Source organism: Cuculus canorus, chromosome 2 (assembly GCF_017976375.1).
Source record: "Cuculus canorus isolate bCucCan1 chromosome 2, bCucCan1.pri, whole genome shotgun sequence".
NCBI classification, from domain to species: domain Eukaryota; kingdom Metazoa; phylum Chordata; class Aves; order Cuculiformes; family Cuculidae; genus Cuculus; species Cuculus canorus.
This window is the reverse complement of record NC_071402.1, coordinates 155,689,673-155,709,952: the sequence shown is the minus strand read 5'-3', so window position 1 is coordinate 155,709,952 and position 20,280 is coordinate 155,689,673. Positions and strand designations below refer to the sequence as shown.

At 46.6% G+C, this 20,280-nt stretch overlaps 1 protein-coding gene across 5 annotated transcripts in view; it reads right to left on the bottom strand.

Annotated features, from left to right (window-relative positions):
• Positions 1-20,280, bottom strand: part of LOC104056977 (mitogen-activated protein kinase kinase kinase 3) — a 91,566-nt gene that overhangs the window by 18,580 nt on the left and 52,706 nt on the right. For 3 of the 5 annotated variants that reach the window (XM_054059597.1, XM_054059596.1, XM_054059598.1), the window contains 5 exons: positions 19,317-19,360; positions 18,215-18,314; positions 11,751-11,864; positions 10,167-10,278; positions 1,946-2,079 (listed from right to left, as the gene is read on the bottom strand). In XM_054059597.1, the coding sequence (XP_053915572.1) occupies positions 1,946-2,079; positions 10,167-10,278; positions 11,751-11,864; positions 18,215-18,314; positions 19,317-19,360 (504 nt within the window). The remainder of the gene's footprint in view (positions 1-1,945; positions 2,080-10,166; positions 10,279-11,750; positions 11,865-18,214; positions 18,315-19,316; positions 19,361-20,280) is intronic. The other 2 variants (XM_054059600.1, XM_054059601.1) reach the window with 2 other exon arrangements.

Sequence of the window (20,280 nt, the reverse complement as noted above, 5' to 3'; positions counted from 1 at the left end):
TACTCCACAGCCAGCCACAAGCCCAGCTTATTCCCAAGACAGCTGAGCAATGAGGGTTAAACACCACGTGGAGTCACCCTTCACTGCCCCTTGAAACCACGTTCCTTCTCCTCTCCCAGACCCACGTTCCTCCTCCTTCCCCCTGTACGGGAACTGCCTCCATTTCCATGTGCTGTTCCTGTGTCAGACCTCCTCAACCGGTTGTCATAACAGCTCCCATTGTTTTGGTAGGATGGTCCCGACTGGAAAGTGAGTTTTTTCTCTGCTTCACAGCTTTTACCTCAAAGCCTCATCCTTCAAAGTGCACCAGTCAAAGACGAGCAAGACCCCTGCTAGACCCCACTGCCCACCTCTGCCAGCTGCGCCAGGTCTCTCCCAGCAGTCAAAATAATGCTGAAACGGACTCATTTCTAGAAAGCAGAGAATTGGGAATCCAAGCAGGCTCCATACTCAGCCTCAGTCCACCTGCCAAGCCTGTCTCAAGGCAAAGACCGCAGTTATATCACAGGCTTGTGCAGGGGCATCTCCCAAAGGGCAGCATGCACTAGCTTGTAAGTGATTTTCCACAAGGCACATATGGAAGCTGCAGGATGAGGACATTCTGAGGACAAAGCCCATATGGGGAAAAGCATGCTTGCTCAATGAGAAGAGTAAAAAAAACCATCCCCAAATCCCCTTTTCCCTGCATTTAACTAGAGAGGAGCAGCAGGCCACCCACAGCGTGATGCTGGGGAAAGAGAGGAGAGCATCTGGGAACCCTCATCAGGAGCAGGCTCAGAGTTCAGCTAGTGCTAGCGGAGCTCTAGGAACAGCCAGTGGAGCTGCGCTGATTTACACCCAAGAGGGGGTTCAGGCAGACCCTTCCCTTGCATGCACACACAATTTGTCTTAATCCTACCAAACGTGTTTGGAAGGCATGTGAAAACAATAGAAAGCCAACTTTTGGCTGCAAGGAGCACAAGATACATCTGCACTCTGACATTGCCAAGACTCACCCGGAGTGACTTCTTATTTTATTAACGGCTGTATAATAAACCACTGAAAACACAACTTTGCCATGGAAACACTGGCACAGCCTGTACACAAAGGCAGAGCTAGTGGGTGCTATTTGCTCCCCAGGCAAGATCCTTGGAGGCCCTCAGAGCAGCCTGCTGGAATGAGCTTAGTGCCTTCCGGATGTACCTCCCTGTCACTCCTGTACAGCCAGCCCTTCTGCAAATTCTGGAGCCTGGTCCTGCCCTTCCAAGAGCTCTGCAAGAATGAATTGTGTGCCCAGACGACTTCACAAGACCTACACAAAGCTATTTGGATCTACAGCTTGAGCAGAGGTGCAAATGGAGAGGGAGGTGGGAGCTGCTCCCTCTCTGGCCTTGTGATGCTGCAGAGTTTCCCCATCACAAATATCAAAAGGAAGAGGCACTGCACATCAGTGTGCTGGAGAACTAGCTGCTCTTTCATTACTCAGGAACTAGAATATACAAACTCCTTATTAAGAGAGGGAAAAAAAATATGTATGGGGGAGGAACAGAGAGACAGAACCACAGAGAGAGGCTGTGGGTAGAGCCAAGAACTGTAACTGGAGCTCAGACAGAAACAGCACATGGGAAATAGTGAGAGCTGCTGACATCCCCGGGCTGTTGCAATCACAGGCAATCGGTTCCTGGGCCTGGCAGCTGGTGTGCATCTATGTGCCAGATCTACGCTCCTTCAGAGCTACCTGAGGTGCCTGAGGACATTGCCATCACCACTGCAGATGGCTTTTAGGGTTCCTAGAAATGATGCCCACTGTTTCTTGAGCATGTCAAGTCTGGGAGCACCCATTCCTGGAAAAAGTTGTCCTGAGCCTCATGCACAGGGCCCACTGTGGATTTAACAGTGGGAACAGTGCTCACAGTGCAGTCCCCCTCGTGCCTGACCCCCTGCCACATGCTCTGGCACCACTTACGTTCTGATCCATGGTCTCAGGGATGAATTCACCCTCGCTGTTGATGCTGGTGTAGGACCCCTGGCGAGCGATCTGCTGCTGCTCTTCAGGAACACTCCCCGGGGGTGGAGAGCTCCGGCCAGTGTGCAGAGAGCCTAGGACACAGGAAAGGCATGGGTCAATGAGAGGACTTGCCACGTCCAAGTCCTTCCAGAGATGCTGTCCCATACATCACAGACCTCTCGGAGATGCTGCTGGGTTTGAACTTATGTGGAAGGGAAAAGAGGAGTTAGAGATGCAGTACTGTTGATGAGCATTCTACAAAGCTTTTGCCACAGGGACAGTTTGTTACTGCGGGGCCATATGACATCTGGCAGACTTGGCCTTCAGCCTACCCTAGTTCCTAAGAGCTGTGCACTGTATCCAGGTGCTTTGTCGATGCCAGAAAGCAAAGAGTTGCAGCGTTTTGTCATGATACAGACAATCTCAAGGCAAAACACAAACTCTAAACCTCCCTCCCCTCTTTGACCTCTGGGCATTTCCTCCCTGGATCACATCACTGCCTTGTTCAGCAATCTGGGAAACAGCTCGGGTGAACTCAGTGCAACATCACTTAAACACTTCTTATATGGAAAATAATTTGCACTCAAATACCCCTTTTCTTTCTCCCTTCCTATAAGAAAGTAAAGGGGAAGAAAAACAGCTCTCAAATCCAAGAACCACGGGGAGGGCAACGACCTACAGGATCAGCTTGTCCCAGCTCCTGCCAAGGGAGGGTTGTCTTCCGTGTCTGTAGCCACAGCAGCTCCTGCCTGCAGCTGGGAGAGCCTACACAGCAGACAAAGCCACCTGGAAACTCCCAGGGCTTTGCAGTGCATTGTGTGCACCTTAGCACAGACAGCAAGCCTTTCACAGCCTTCCCCACAGAGCTCGTTTAGCAGAAGGAGGCTCATTTAGGAGAAGGGGGTTTCTATTTTGCATCTGGCAGAAAACTCCACAGCTTCCTTAGGTAGATGTCCCATTCTTCCCCCTTATTCCCTCAAATCCACCCTAACCAATTCTTTTTGCCTTTTCAGGCCTTAAGGAGTGTTGCCCTCGTTTGGACCAGATGCACAAGCTTGGCTCCGTTTGTCTTTCTGCAGTCTCTCCGCTCTATCCCTGGGCTGTCATCACTTCATGGCAAAGAATTGCTGACGAAGGTCCGTGCTGCTCTGTACTGGAGCTTTAACCAGTCAGTATTGTGCAACGCAAGCCTTCACACACAACAACTTGTTTTTAAGAAGACTTTTAAAAAGCACAAGTCCTTGAAGAATTAGAAAGCACATGGAGATGCATTTCCTTACATTTTGTATCCATTTTTGCAGCCCCCATACCAACTCTTTGGTTCATTACTACCAACCATTTGGTAGCAACATGCCCAGGCTAAGCACAATATGGCAAGACAAGAGTACCGGGAAGGGGCATATCCCATCATGAAAAGTCAACACTGATCAATCAACACAACACTTCTGCCTCTTCCGCTGCTTTTCTGCATTGCCATTACCATGCCAGATTGATCTCTGGCATAAATCCATCAGCATGACCAACATTACAAATCCAAGTCCCCACCTTCCACTTAAGTTGATATGCATTAGGAACTGCTAACGTTAACAGTGTCACATCAGCATTAAAGATCACTAAATCAGGCTTGCTGGATTTATACCAAATGCATAGATATCTCTGTCCCATGGTACATTTTCCTCCAGACTCCTTGCTCGGATTGTAAAAATAAAAGTCGTATGGCTTTGAGTTACATTTTTTTCTTCTTCCTAATTTCTCCTTCACAGATTTCCTGCAGGATAAGAACACAGCAAAAGAAGTCCAACTGAAGTAATGCCAAGATCAAGGGGAGAGAATCTTTCGAATGCTGCGGCACTCATAATGAACTGGCTTTCCACCAGCCCTAAAAACAAAACCAGTTGGGAAGTACAGCATCCTCTTTTTGAAGATAAACAAACAAACGTTTAACCATTTAACACTTCAGGCACCCTGGATATATCACTGTGCTACCTTCCCCTCGTTTTCTTAGCAGATGTCAATCCAGAATGCTGCATAAAGACATGAGGGTGGCACTTGTTCCAAAAAGCTGCTAGAGGATTTGCCACTGTATTTTAGCTCTGTCAGGCATTTTTGTTACTGCTATGAAGAAGCATGGGTCTGCTTATGCAGTGCTGGGATGTCCTGCTTTAACAATCCACCCATTGCCCGGGAAGTCTTCAACTTGGATTTTACAGAGTTGTGCATGCCCTGTTTGATTTTGAACCCAGGGAGTTAAATGAGATTTATCACAAGCGTAAAGACTTTGCATGATCTCACATTAAGCCTCTGCGTGTAACAACTACTCCCAGTCATCAGGTCAGTTGTTTTTGACCTTCCAGAGTCACATTTCCTGCCAAAAGCTGTAAAGGAGGATAAGACACTAGCCATTTCCCAGCAGGCAAGGAAGTTAAACAAAACGCTCAGGCTTTTGCACACCTGGAAACCGCTGGATTGAACCAGATCCTTTTCAGCGTGGCTATTCGGATAGAAGAGCTACTCAAAGTAATTCATGCAGCTTCACAACTCTAGGAGTACTAGGTGCTGCTTCTTTGCATCCATGCACGCCCATCTACCCAGGAGGAACACAGTGAGGTGGTATGATCAGAGCCTCCAGTCCTATCCTAACAAAACCTCAGGCAATCTCAGAGCTGCTGGGTGCACAGAAATGGAAAATAAGGTCAAGGCAGAGAGAGCAACTGTGGTACCCAATGGCAGGCTTAATTCATAATGGGGAAAACACAAGACATATTGGATACATCAGATGATGCTGCTTTATCCATCCCGAGGCAGAGGAACAAATGGACAGACACGCCTAGACTTGCCAGTTTGACACATCACAGATGTTTTTTGCACTTGACCCAACAGTCAAGAAGCAGCAGCAGCAGACAGAGGCAGGAGACCCTCAAGGGACTGTCCTCCCGGGTTCTACAGGATTACAGCTCAGCTCCGTTCTTCAGACCTAGTGGAGATGAGGCAGACTCTGAGGCACTTCTTTATAAGCTAAATGCTGGCCAGACCTTAGCAGCTCTATTCAGGATTCCTGAACTCAGAGAAACTCTGCAGATTGGCACCCGTTGAGCATCTGACCTCAGTTACCCCTTGGAGCAAGGTGCTTTGGGAAGGGATTCGTGCTCCATGTTACAAGCACTAATGTAAAGTCATATATTTAAGACTAGAGCACAGCATGTCCCGAGCAGGGTAAACCAGGCCAGCACGGAGACTTACAGCCACTGCTGGCATCTACTTGGGTCTTTCATGTTCCCTTCTGTTATTTATATTTAAGAAGTGTCTTTCATGCAGTATGTGCAGAGTCTGTGGTGTTGCATGTACAGCCAGCATCCCTGTGCCAGGCTTGGCTTCCCTCCACCTCCACGTTCCAAGGCTTCACCCTTTCCCTGTCCAAAACTTTACCCATTTCTGATCAGCATCAAGAAGGGGTCCTGATGAAGAATAAAAGCCCATTAAAAGTAAGAGCTAGGGAGGGTTTGTTGGCAGCCGCCTACGCTCACAGCTGCAGCCACGGAGAGCCCTGCCCTGGAATGACATCACTGAAGAGCCAAACGGGGGACATGACAGAAAGCTGTGCTGTTCCTCTGAGCCCTGGAAGAAGCACAGGACTCAGGACAGAGCAGCACAAGAAGAGACAAACCTGCAGGAAATTCTCACTGTCAAGGGAAGGTGTGATGGACCAAATCCCCCTCGATTTCTTCTTTTTCAGTAGGACACCTACAAGTCTTCATCCCATCCATAAGGATCTTCTGAAGATGGATTCATACATCTTGATTTAAAGCAAACTTTAGGGTACTTCTATACCAATAAGCAGGGCAGAGCCCATTTTCTAGCCGCAAAAGGAGCTGGCATGATGCACACAGACAAATTCTTCTCCTCCACTGAAGACATGGAGGGGTCTCATCCATCCCCACTCCTCTGACAGGTCTCCAGCCAACACTACCCCAATTCGTACCCCAGAGCTACTGGGACGGTAGTGGTTGGCACAGGGCTGGTCAGAGAACATACTAATGATTAAACAACCTTGTCAGCTGCCAGCAGTGCTTGTGCCCTGGCCCAGTGAAATGAAAGGCATAGATAGCACCTTCACGTGTGTTTCACAGAATCACTAAACACTTTGGGTTGGAAAAGACTCTAAAGATCATCCAGTTCCAATGCCCCTGCCACGGGCAGGGACACCTTCCACTGGATCAGGTTGCTCAAAGCCCCATCTAACCTGGCATTGAACACCTCCAGGGATGGGGCATCCACAACTTCTCTCCGCAACCTGTTTCAGTACCTCACCATCCTCACAGTAAAAAATATTCTTCTTAACATCTAATCTAAATCTCTCCTCTTTCAGCCTAAAACCACCCCCCCTTGTCCTATCCCTGCACTCCCTGATAAAGAGTGTACATTGAGCATTTCTCAGAGTCACCTGGCCAGAAAAGTCTCTGCCTCCCACAGGTGCCCTCAACTTGTTTTTCACATTTGGGGCCACCACACTCCCTGCTGAGCATGGACAGAGCCTGATGCCCACATTTAAATGCCTTGACGAGAGGGCAGGAACATGCCTCACTTTGTACCATCTCTCTTGGAATTCTACGCTCAAATCCTCCTGACGTGCCAGCAGGGGTTAAGTGCTGCTGCACGAGTCTATGAACCCATGGAAACATGGGTACCATCACTGCAGTGGCAATTCTGCAAGGCAAATGTTCTTCTGTTCCATTGGTGGGTCCATATTCAACAGCATGGACCCAGCCAGCATTAGCTCCTGGTCTGGAGAGGGCTGGCAGGCACATGGTGCCCTGACTCAACAGCCTGGTTTGCCACCATGGAGAGAAAAACTAAAAGACTAAAGCTTTCGGCAAATGTTTCCGCTGAAATTGTGATTCTGGAATGGGATTCATGAATAATTTGTGGGTAATGTTGGGAAACGTGTATTTCCTCAAAGTAAATAAAAACTACCCTCAGTTATCCAAAAATCCAGAACCCCAATATATTTTAGTGAAAGTTTCCTGGCACTTAGCTGAACATTTGCAGATGCTGGTCACTAAGAGACTGGAACGTGTTCTATCTCAAAAAAAAAAAAAAAAAAAAAAAAAAAAAAAAAAAAAAGAGGTGGAGGAAGGGGGATTTCCACTGAAAAAGTTTATAGGAAAAGAAAAAAAGAAAATATTGACTTTGCATAAGGTTTTTCAGGGACACGAATTGAAGACATTTTCTGTCCAGCAGAAGCAAAAATAGCCAAATCTTCTCCAGAACATCTACCCCCCCTTCCAATGTACTTTTGCCAGCAACACGCAGTTTTATTATTTTTCGCTGCTGCTAGCATGGCAGAGTCAGCAGAAAAACATCAGACATCTCAGAAACACTGAGAACATGACCCTGAACCACCTTCTCTTATAAAGTCACTTTAAATCTCCTTTCAAACGTGGTTGCAATAGAAAAGCTGACTTGAGCTAAGATCCTTTCTTGATAGCAACCACTTTGATCAGAAGCATAGTATGGTTTGGTTTGGAAGGGACCTTAAGGATCACCCAGTTCCAACCTCCCATGGCAGTGACATCTTTCACTGTATCAGATTGCTCAAAGCCCCATCCAATCTGGCCTTGAACACCTTCAGAGTGTGGAATACCTCCACTGCGAAATACGTGTCGACTGCAAGTGAAGAACAGTTTCCTCTGAGGCTGCCTTCTGATTATCTACCAGGTTCAGTGAAATCCCTGGTTCAGGGAATCGCAACACGGGGTCATCTCTGCTGTCTATTGCCTGACATTCCATCTTACGCTCCACTTGAAATGCTGCTCTCCCCTTCATCCCACTGGAGTTTCTGCCCAGCTGCGAGATTACCCAGTTCTGAGTCAGGAGATCAAAGAACTGAATCTACTGAATTGCAAACACCTCTGAAGCAGGACTGTAGTAGCTTCACAGAGACCTCAGATAACTCCAAAGAAAGGTCTGATGTGATGTTACTGTATAGAGGGTTTGTTGTATCCTCTGTTCAAACTAAGAGCAAAACTGACAGCCTCCTTGGGGAAAAAACCCAGAACAAAACAGGGATGACCAGCATGAGCTGGCTACCTTTGCTTTCTAACTATATAACAACACTTAGGACACTGGTTTTGGTGTGTTAGTGATTGGCATTCCTGAAGATCCCAATGTTAGCACATTTTGCATTCTACATCTGGTACTACCCAGTACTACTCCTCCATTATCCAGATTAAACCAGCATGTTATACCCACTCCTCCACTCTGTTATTCATGTTATTCCCTCAAAATCCATTTGTGCCTCAGGCTCTCACCTTTGCACAGCTGATATCTCTTCCTTTGTCTGCCTCGTCTTTTCTACAGGATGCTCTTCAAGGCAGTGACACCTCACAGTCAGTGGCGTGGACCTGGTCAGGGACTCTCTTGGTATTACAGCAGCTTTTGAACAGTAAGGAAAGGCCAAGGAAAGTCTAAATTTGCAAGAACTAAACTTCTTGCTAGCACAGCTACATGTGGAGTCAATTCTGCCCCTCACGCTTGGTTTACACATCAGTGACAGCTCTTTGCTGGCTTACATTAACAGCTTAACAAGTGCCAAAAAAGACCAGCAGAGATGTTCAGCTCACGCACTGTTTCTACTGAGGCTCTCTGCCTTACCATGTATTTGTGTGCGCGTTTCATTCATAATCAGCTAGTGACTCCGCCAGACTCTGGGCGAACTCTCAAGAGTTGTGTGAGCTAGAAAAAAACACACAATCGAAAAAGACATCTCTGGCACATCCAAATACCAGGTCCAAAGAGAGCTCTTGTACATGTACATGTACATGTACCACCAGCCCTTGTATCAATAAGAGTTGGGCATGGCCACACAAGGGCCTATATTGGACCTGCCCTAGAAGAACATTTCCTATATATTATTCACCGAGATGCAGCAAACCACAGGGTATGTTATCAAGGCAGCACAGGCTATGAGACAGAGAAAGGGCAAATCCTTGGAGGAAAATGCTCTTGTGTTGCACAGAGAAAAGAGTTTGGAAGTATTTACTGCCATGTAAGTACAGAGGATCTTTGAAGATGAAGTATATCTTCACATATATTTGTATGTGACACCCCACTTGCTGTCGTTTCTACAGCTGTTGAATAATTGCATGACAATGATAGGAGTCTTTAGAAATTATCCTGTAGCCAGAACCCACAGATGCAGCAGAGAACATTCACTGTATTTCAAGACCATCGATTCTGTCTATAGGTTTTAATATAAATAATTATATCCCTGTTATACAGTCCCATGGGCTGCTTTACCAGTTCTGCACAAGGCACTCTGCTCTCTATAAAATGCTACAAGGTTTTTCACACAAAAGATCCTATAGACAGCTCATCAAGAGTATTTGTCATTTCAAAAAACTCAGAGTATCTTAGAAAGCAATAAAAGCATAGACTCAGACACAGAAAACCAAAGAAAAGACCACACAAGGCTATGAATAAACTCCAATCCCTGCAGGGCTGCAAGAAGAGTCTAGGCATTTGCCAGCCTGGCTTCAGAGGCTGCAGGTATCTACTCCCAGCACCTCTGAAGGAAAGACATGCTCCCCTTCATCTGAAATGTGACCCCTGCAAAGCACCGTGTACATCCATATCCACAAAAGCAACTACCACAGACTTAATTTCACCAACAAGAAAAGCCTGGTGGCACAGAGACACAAAACTGGTCCTCAAGTAGTGAAGCTGGTCTCAGCTCAGGAGCTAAGGAACCCAAGCCAAGTCATCTGTGTTATTCTGCAAAGGGGGAAAGGAGGAGAGATGCCAAGATAACAGGAGGTGCTTAAAGGAAAAAAGGAAGTCACCATCTGGAAAAGCCTTGGCTTTCTACAGATCCTCACTCTTCACTTTGATGAAGCTAAGCTCCACAGCATTGAATTCACTGGAGATACTTATCACTGCATTTCCCCATGAAATTACACCTCAGCACAACCTTCTCCAACCTGTCCAGCCTGTACTGTCTTTTTCTCAAGCTGAAGCTAAGCAGTAACCGCACTGAGTTAACCGCAGTAACCGCAGGCGACTCGTGGGGGACATCAGGGTGGCCATCCAGACTGTAGCAACTACAGCGTTATAACAGGGAAGAGGATGGTGGCCCAGCTTGTAACTGCACAAAACACCCCACAGAGAGTTGAATTTCACTGACCTGTTGAATACTTCCGTGTCCTCTCGGAGTCCTTGTACAGGGATCCCATGATATCACCCATGGATCTGGAGATCCTCATTTCATGCTGTTTACTGCTGTTTGGCTGGAGCAGCTGGTAATCAGACAAAGGGAAGGATCAGATTTTGCCAGCATCCTTGCAGATACACCATGTGATACCCTGTATTTGGTTGGCCATGACCATATTACCCAAGAACCATAAAAACACGTATGTAATCCATGTATGTCATCAACCACAAACAACTCACATCTGTTAATAAAACACTCTAATAAGATAAGTTTTAGCTCCGTTGATAATGATAAATACATATATCTAATATAAAAGACCGTTTATGCACTCTACTATTTCCAGGTAGATATAGAGCCTGATCTCTGCTCTGAACCCAAGTTCCAGTCCCAAAATCAGAGCCTCTCCTCCATGCTCCACAGCCTTCTGTGGCAGCCTAGGAACTGCAGAGGTTCCTCTGGAACAGAGCGTGGAGGATCAGGCTCTGCTACAGAAGACAGGTCAGCAGGAAAACAAGAAAATGTAACTTAAATGGAGGTGGCGAAGTCATACTAAAATAACACATCATAGTGCACTGGGAATTTGTGCTAGTTTTATGTACAACCTCACATCATTGCATGGTTACATGCTGCAGGATGAGCTGGACCTACTCTCAGAGGTATACAAGAATCTACCTGGCTGCTCTGCTCTAAGAAGTTAACTTGCAATACTGCAATGTTCTAGCAGTGGCTAATGCAGATCACTCCATTTCTGCCCAGGATTTAGGAAATATGGATTGCTGGCTCATTTTTCCACTGAGACTCTGGTCCCTGCATCTTGAGAGCCTCTCTGAAGGAGTAGTGAAGTTCCAGGAGCTATAAGCACCAGCGGTAGCATGAGGACAAGCAGTATGAGTTTCAAGACTGTTAAGTCTCTCTGGTACTTCTAGGAAATATAAGGAAGAAACAGAGTTGCAACATCTGCAAATCCTTTGCTTTACAGTCTGTGCTTGGGGCAGCACGACATGTGCTTTGGCAAGACGCTCTGTGCAGGCGAGGTCAAGCTAACAGGATTAACTGCAAAAACACTGAGCTCAGGAAAACCAAATAAATAAATAATGGTGAGGGGGGAGAAGACAGTCCTGCACGAGACTGAAGGATTCTCCAGCTTGCTTTCCCTGGCCTTCAGTACTCCAGCACCACATGGATGGAACGGTCCCCATGCTGCCACCCAGCACAGCAAGGACCAGGGCACCACCCTGTATCCAGAGGAGAGGCTACAGAGGAATGGGGACAGCATACCTAGGCAAAAAGGACAAGAGATTCTCTTGGAGTTTAACCCTCTTTGAGGAGAAGGTCAGTATTTAACCCTTCACAGGTGGACCTGGAGGGAGCTGAGTTCAGTCTCCAGGCTGCCACCCCAGGAGGATTCCTGAGCAGCTGAGCCAGAGTAGGGCTGACCTCTCTCATGACCAGCTTGCCCTCTGCTCTTCACTGTCAGAAGACTCATTTCCACTCCCCAACACAATAACAAGGCATCTTGCTCCGGACACAAAAGAGCAGAGAAGGTGAAGGGCTCACATTCGCTTTCTTTGGAGCGCTCACAAGGATCCGCAGGCTTTTCAGAGAAGGGCTCAGCTCCAACTGTTCCATCACTTTGTCCAAATCTTCCTGGGATTTCAGCGGGATCAGGAGCTGGAGAGATTGAACAAACACCGGAGCATGGCAGTGTCACACTTTTGGGTAAACAGAGGAAGCCAAATCCTTGCAGTAAGCATCTCGGGAATCGGGGGATGAGAGAGGAACCCAAGAAGGCAGATGGAAAACAAAGCCCCCATGCCCTCCAGCTTGCCGAGCTCTAACATTTTCTTCCAAGTTCTCATCTACCAAGGAACAGGTGCAAAAAATCACAACAAAAAACACCTGCAAGGAGAGACCTTAAAGGGCACATCACCAATTCAGCTAGTGGGAAGAGGAAAGGGGTGAGATGGAACCTTGGGTTTGTTGCCTGCTCTTCTGGGGCTGCTCTAATCTTGGAGTTTGCAGGCAAAACCTGCTGCAACCCAGCCTCTAAACAGCCCCACACTTTCTTCCTGGGAAGATGGTCATGCAACGGTGCTCCAAGAAAGCAGAGAGCTTCACCCAAAGATCTGCTCTGGCAGATCCTCAGTGGCCTCCCCTATTGCTGCAACCTGTGGTCCTGCACACTGACACAGCCTCTTTAGTGTTTGGGCACCAGGTGAAAGCAGGAAACATTTCACAAGTAAGGGTCTCTTCCCTTTTGATGTGAAAGGTGTGCATTGCTCTCTTGCCAAGAGCCACTTCTTTGATTTCCACCAAGGTAAATTCATCTTCTGCTCTTTATACATAAGATAAACAGACCAGAGAGACTCACAGTGCCATGTCTATCAGGCAGCTAAAGGTCCTGATGTTTTCCTGGTAAGTGCCCTTGTACCTTCAGAGGGAATGTAACCTTCCTGACACAGCTGTGTGGTGTACCTTGTCCTGCAGAGAGCCTGCATAGCTTCCAACACCAAACACGCCTGCACTTCACAGGGGCTATGTGGCCTTCTGCTGCCCTGGACTGAGATGAAAACCACAACATTTTGCCCCTCATAGTGGGGCATTCTGCCTAATCTCAGAAAAACCAAGCCCTCAAGCTCTGTAGATTGCCTTGGGCATTGGCACTGAATCCAGGCAACACAGCACATGCTAGTGCCAAAGTACACAACAGTTTCACCTACCAAAGGAACCGAGTGGCCACAGCTCCCAGTAGGCTCTCACTGGTCTGACTGCGAGCCACAGCTGCCCATAACTCCTGAAAAGCAGTTCAGGGCTCTGGGTGATCAGGGTTCAAGCCACCAGCCACAGCAAATGCTCCTCACATGAACCACCACAGAAGCCGACACTCAAAAGCTGCCTGTGTTCACCTTTTTGATCCCAGGGTGTTGCCAAGGGTTTGGCTGTTGTCCTGTAGGTAAATACACCTCAGACTGTGTGCACTGGGGCTAGGATTCCGGGGATGACTAGGTCAAGGGAAAGCCGCGGGCCCTGGCCAACAAAGATGAGGTTTCACCTCAGGAAACTGCTACAGTCACCTCCTCCAGCCAAGGACCACAGCCTAAGATCAGCAAGCTCCATCTTACACGTCCGTGTGGCTGCTGTTTCTACAGTGCGAGCACTTCAAGGTTTGGATTGAGTTTCTCCTCTCCTGTGTCATAGGAAGGTTATCTTTCATCTCCATTTTGTATACAGGGAACCGTGCCATACGCAGACCACCTACTTCATGTGACAAACATCAGGCTTATCCAAGACAGCCGAGCTCCTGCAGAGGTGGAGAGTAGGTGGTCCTGAGCGAACACCAATCTCAGGCACCTAGCTTTCAGATACTAAAAGTCAGGTCTGTAAAGGAGCACTGCAATAGCTAAGTTTATTGCAACCTGCTGTTCTGTAGAGTTTACAGTCCCAAATTAGGTACCCAGGACCCCTATAGTTTCACGGGAGAGTTAGATGTCCAGAAATGGGAATAACAGGTGAGAAAAGGAAGCTGCCAGGTCTAAGTGCTGGAAGCAGTGGTGATTGCAGAGGAACGTCAAGGCCAGTTCCCAAAAGATATTTAAGCAATGCACGCCAGGGTGACCTAGGAGTGGTCTTCTTAAGGTATGCAAATGTGGTTGAGAAATTTCTACAAAAAGACAAAAAAAGAGACTCTAGAGCAAAGCATTTAGCACATTCACCCAAGAAGAAGGATAATCGGATTTTGACCCTTTGTCTGAAACCTATTTGTGTGTAGGAAAAAGATTCCAAGAGGAACTCTTGAGAAAGCCTTGCCCCAGGATATCCTACAGGCTGCAGGGACTTGAGTTCTCAACCAAACCACATGGGGAAGAGTTCAAGAAGATGGCCCTCACACCCTAAGCAAGGAACCTAACCAGTTGTATTTTCTACAGAGAACACTAACATCAGTCTTGTCAGGGCTGTGCCTCACAGATTCCCAGTCTGGGACAGGGCTTGGACATGAATGAAAGGAACATACACACCAGGTAGATATCAACTATTCACGGCTTTTAGTAGGTCCACGGAATAAATGGTTAGACTACAGTTAAACTTTGGTGTCTGAATGAAGCATTCGTGGTCACAGGAGATATAAGACAAAGATGGTATTGAATATGTCTCCAAAACGCTGTGCAGCTGTTCTCAGTCTGTTTCCTTAAGCAGTAGATCTTAAGAGAGAGTCTCTTGGTGTGCTGCTTAACCTTCTTGAAGTTTACCAGGGCTCCATAGGTGCATCAAGCAGAAAAGCCTTCTCTCCTACACTTGCCCAAACAGAAATGGGAATGATGGAGAGCTGCTCCCCCTCACTTCACCACCCAGCAGAATTCGACTCTGAACTGTAAGTAGAGTCTCACTGCTCACCCCTCCTTCTACCGAGCTCCTCAAAAGTGTTCCGAGCAATCCCTCAGCTGCTGCTTTGAACAGAATGTTCTGCAGGTCTCTCCATCTCACTCCAATATCACAACACTAACACGTTTGCATGCCTGTTTCAGAGAAGCCAAAACCACCAGGCAGAAATTGCCCTCCTGAAAAAGCACTGGAACTAGTGTTTAGTTTGGCTTTACCTAATACCCACATCTGGCAAGAAGATTTTGCTCCATTCAGCTTCCAGACTGTGGCACATACGGATATCAAAGAACAGGTATCTGCTAGGCACAAAACTAAATATAGACTTATGCAGAACCACAGAAGTAATTGCCAGGGTGCGTTTCCAGTAACAGGGTTTATTCTGTCTACAGAGCGAGCAACCACGATGAACAGGGACGTTTGCCCACACAGAAGTTTCACTAAACAGAACTGATTAGATTATCAGATTTTCTTCTTGCTTTTGAAGAGCATGATCCCCTGGAACCTCATGTTTTCTTATGGGACTTGGTAGTCATTCCACTGCAGTCTAAGAAAGTGAGTGCAAAGGGTGAGTTTTCTAGCTTTACTAGACCTCACTCTGTAAGACACTGCAGAAAGCCAAAGAATAGTAGGAAACAGGGTTGGGGAAAAATCTGAGAGGTCAATTAGTTCATCTTCCTGCCCAACGCAGGACCAACTGGCATCAACAATTCTCAACAAATGTTTGTTAAACCTGTTTTTAAATGGCTCTCCTCCCCCCACATAATGGAGCTTCTACCACTTCCCTAGGCTTTAACTCTCTCTACCCTTCTGTAACGATGCTGGGGGACAGCCTCAGAGGAGACAAGGAAGGGAAGGTCAGAAGGGAACTGGTGGCATGCTGAGGGTCAGTATTCTTCCCAAGGTCACAAGCTGGTGACGGAGAAAGGACAAATGACAAGGTAACAGTCACACCTGGGGCAGCTTTTTAGCAGCACATACAGATCAAATTCAGACAGAGCAATTGCTGTAGAAGCCAGTCTTTCAATCTCTAACACAGGCCAGTTGTCCATGGCCAGGCAAGATTCTGTGGTCCCACTCATCAGAAAGATGAGCCCAGCCTAGTACTAACACGCAAACTTGCCCCACGTGGTACACCCATGGCCAGGCCCTGCTCTTATCTACACCAGCCCAAGCCCGCTGATTCCATGGTCCCACCAGGATGTGATTCATATGTGCCCCTGCTCCACCCAGCTGGCATGCTCATCTCACTGATCTTGGCTTCAGGACTCCTGCTTCACCGAGACAGGGACTGTCATTTAATGAGCTTCTGTAGGGGCCCGTTGACCTCAGTGTAACTTTGGTCTACAAGGTGTACTTCTGCAAGAGAAACATCTGATGGCAACAAGGAATTACTTGAAGAAAGGGTGAAACTGTAATGAGTCTGTAGTCAGACAGCCTCTGAGACTTGGAGTGATGAGACCATAAAACATGACCCAGAACACACTAGGAGCCAGATGCCAGGGTCTCTCCATGTGGACATGTAGCCTCCTCAAAGGTTACTTTTGTTTGTTTATAGTGTTTCTACTGTAAAATCCCTGAATTACTACTGCTCAGACCTCTTCCCAAATGTGCAGGTTCTCAAAAGGAGGAATTTTTATGTACAGAAAAACAAAACACTAAAGGTCCTTCTCAACCCTACGAAGACAGGACTACCCAAAAGCCTGCTTTGTGCACATGCACAGGAAGACAGTCTCAAACATGGGATAAAATTCATTATTTCAGCTTCTGTTTGCTGTTGCTGGAAAAAAATCCTCTTCCAGTGGAAAGAAACCTGGAATGGAACGAGTCATTCCTGGAGAATTCAATGGCAGGCTTTTCCCGGGAGGGCTGTCAGAGAATGCCCAAGATTAGAAATCTGACCGCATTCAAAGACAAAACCCAGTGGACACTCTTATAAAAGAATAGCAACCTTTTGGTGGATCAAACCTCCACTGAGACAGAAGGAAGAAAAAAAAGAAAAGGGGGAAAAAAAAAAAGAGAAAGCTGTCTTCATGACCTTCCTCTCCATTCATACTTTAACAAATGGTTGTTAGTCATTTGCAATTGGCACTTGAACAAGCAAGCTGCCAAGACAGATCCAAAAGAATTGATGTTTAAAAGCCTGCCTACTTGTCATCTGGCTCTCTCCTCCTTATCAAAGCCAAACCCACCTTAAGAGCCCAGTGGCTCGAGCTGCCTGCCCAGTTCATAGCAAGATCCTCACAGGGAAACACTAAGCACACCAAAACGCACACGACAAGGATTGCCACCTCCCAGGTGAAGGCCCTCATCAGTATCCTCCTTTCAGACACAGTGCTGGGCTCCAAGAAAAAGTTGGAAAACCAGTGGCCTGTGTTATGAAGAAGGCTGGGGTAGAAATGCCTTCAAGCCTTGAAATGCAAGGATCACAGAGGGAGGGTTTCTTGGATGCCACTACACGGCCACAAGACCTGCTAGAGGAACCTGTGCTAATGCACATTTCAGTGCAGACCAAACCACAGGAACATGCACATGGTTCTGGGGTTTTCGGGTGAAACAAAGTCAGTGATGGATGAACACTGTGTAAGTAGCACTGCCCCTCACGCTCTGGACTTCACTGAATCGTAGAATCACTGAGGCTGGAAAAGACCACTAAGACCATCAAGCCCAACGATCAGCCCAACACCATCGTGCCTACTAAACTATGTCCCCAAATGTCACGTTCTCATCTTTTTTGAACATCTTCAGGGATAGTGACTCTACCACTTCCCTGGGCAGCCTGTCCCAATGCTTCACCAGTCTTTCAGTAAAGAAATCTTGCTGAATATCTAATGTAAACCTCCTCGGGCACAACTTGAGGCCATTTACTCTTGTCCTATCACTTGTTATTGAGAGAAGAGACCAGCATCCACCTCGTTACAACACCCTATCAGGTAGTTGTAGAAGGCAATAAGGTCTCCCCTCAGCCTCCTCTTCTCCAGGCTAAACAATCCCAGTTCCTTCAGCTGCTCCTCATAAGACTCATGCTCCAGATCCTTCAACAGCTTAACTGCCCTTCTCTGGACATGTTCCAGCAGTTTGATGTCCTTCTCCAGCAACTGCCTCAAGACAGAAAGGCTTTACATCCAAACCAAACACACAGTAGCCTACGGTCACTTCATGTGGCTCTCAGAAGTCTCAGCTGTTCTTCTCTGCGCCCTGCATGTGCTCTCACCAGTCAGTAACACTCTGCAAGTTGGTCCTATTGCCCCAAGGATGTTAATTGGAAAACATCTACTGCTGCTGATTGCATAGCTGAACTGACAACATCTCCAACATCTCAGCTATTTAATTCCTCTCTTGTTTGAATTAGGGGGATCTTTTGTTCTGAGGGAAAGCCAATGTTCCTGCACCATCATTTAACAGTCCTTAATTGAAATAATTTTCAGAAGGGGAAAGCCTAGCTTGGAGTCTGAGAATCCAACTGAACTGTGTCTGGACAACAGCTCTTGTATGCTCACCAGCTGGGAACCACAGAATAGGATTACTGTTCTTCACATACATGTACAACGCTAAATCTGGGCCTTAAGAACAAACCACAGCTCAATTCTGAAGTGGACACCAGGCACTCTAAAACTGTCCCTTAGCAATAAGGAGAAAAGTACCTCATTATGTGCACAGACTAAGTCCATCGTCTGTCCAAAAGCATCCGTGACCTTCTGCACCACTTCTTTGAATTTGACTGGTCTTGAAAACTGGATAATCCTGTATACACAAACATACAACAATAATCACAATTAAGTAGTATACTGGAATATGGGACTAGACTGATCATTCAGAAGCAAGGACCTGTATGCTTCTATCATGAAACATAAAGCCTTCTCCTTTCTCTTACAGAAATACTGCTCATTTTCTATCCAAGGGGGAACTTGACCTACCCTGCAAGAATATCTACCAAAAATCCTAGTGCAGCTCCTCTACTCCTCTGCCTACTGTGAGGTACAGTGGAAAAGAAGAATGTCCAGCAGCCCTTCACTGGAGAAGTCCCAGGATCAGGCACCGGTCAGTGCCTTATCATTTCCATTTTCAGCAAGTGGTTCTGAATAGGGAGGAGGGATGGAAGACAGAATGATGCTGTTTGGCATACTATGACTCCTCTGCACCATCACAGTAGCAGCACTATAGGTACATATCTAGCCCTGCAGGGACATTACTTAGTTAAATATTCTTTGGCTTTAAATTGCAACTTGGACCATCAGCCTGTGAGTTTCCAGCCCTGTGTCCTGCCCTGCCACATTCACCGAGCATCAAGCAGGGCTGATTCCATGAAAATGTCAAGCAGGGAAGGGTGGGTAAGCTTTCACTCCCAGCTCTATTTTTATGGGATCCATGCCCAAAATCCAGTTATCTTAAGTGTCATAGCTTGCTAATGAAACGACACATTTCTGTAAAGTTGCAGCTCAGCTGTCGTTCAGCAGAGCTCAAGAATTAAAAAGAGAAAAGTGTCCAAGCATGCACCCTATGTCCCTTGTAAGAGGCATTTAATGACTTCCAGCTTGGAACCAATTTGCCTGCATGTAAATCCCAGGGGGTACTTGTGCCAAACAGGATGACGAGGCAAGGCTCTTGCATATAAAACTGTAGTTGATTTTAGGGGAACGAACCCTTCTGTGAGCTCATCTGCAGCTGTCTGAGGCCAGGAGGATGGTGTTTGGTAAAAAAGGTAATTTGTCCCTGAGCATGTGGGGGACTGGGTTGGGTACGTACCGTTTTTCTCCTTCATATTCAAACTTGATCCTGAGATTTCGCTGCTGAAAAAAAAAAGCAGAAAATGGTTATGTCTCAAACTGCATATCTGACCTGTAACTCTGGTGGGCATCTGGTCTATTTAAGGCTCGCAGACTTTGCGGAAACTCCACATTGCTGATAAATATGCTTGTCAAAAATAAGGTCTTCTGTAAAGAAGAGATCACTCACTCATCCGTATAACTGTTAGTTTGAATAAAATGCATTAAAAAACATGGAAAACTGCAATTGCTCTGAACTCAGCTGGCAACAAGGCACTATTATGAAGGAAGTAAACAGTTAAGTTTCTGACGTCTGTCCATCTTCAGTGCTTTCTGTGGTTTTACCCTAGTACTTTTTTTGTTGGAAACCCAAAAGGTAGAAGCTCAAAGGATGTTTAATAAAACACGAGAATATTCAGGGCAAAGAAGTAAGAAGTAAAAGCAAGCATCCTATAACAAAAGTGGAGTGACAGTCACAGATTTTAAAAGCCGACAGTGCTAGGGTTGTGGGGCAGTGACTGTTATTTTCTTAAGGCATACAAGATGCAAAGTGTATCACGCATCACTACACTATACACAGTAAAAGCCCACCCTGAACTGACCTGTTGCTCACCTCAAGAGAAATCATTAAATTTGCCCAAAGAAGAGAAGAGCCAGTGGAGCCATGGGTGGACTGGACACACATCTGTGCAGAGACTAGTAAAAGCCATTTTTCCCATCCTCTATTTGTGCATATTTAGCAGCAATCGAGACCACAAGGAGCCTTTTTATTCATTCAGTTTCTCAGACTGAGCCCAAGCCAAGCATCCCTCTAGCATCCCTTGTCTCTTGCCAGGACTTCCTGATGGTCTCCAAGGCAGATCAAAGCTTTCTTTCCTTCCCAGACCAGGTTTAGTCACCCCATTTAACCAGGGCTCTGCCTCCACTACTGCACACAAGCCTCA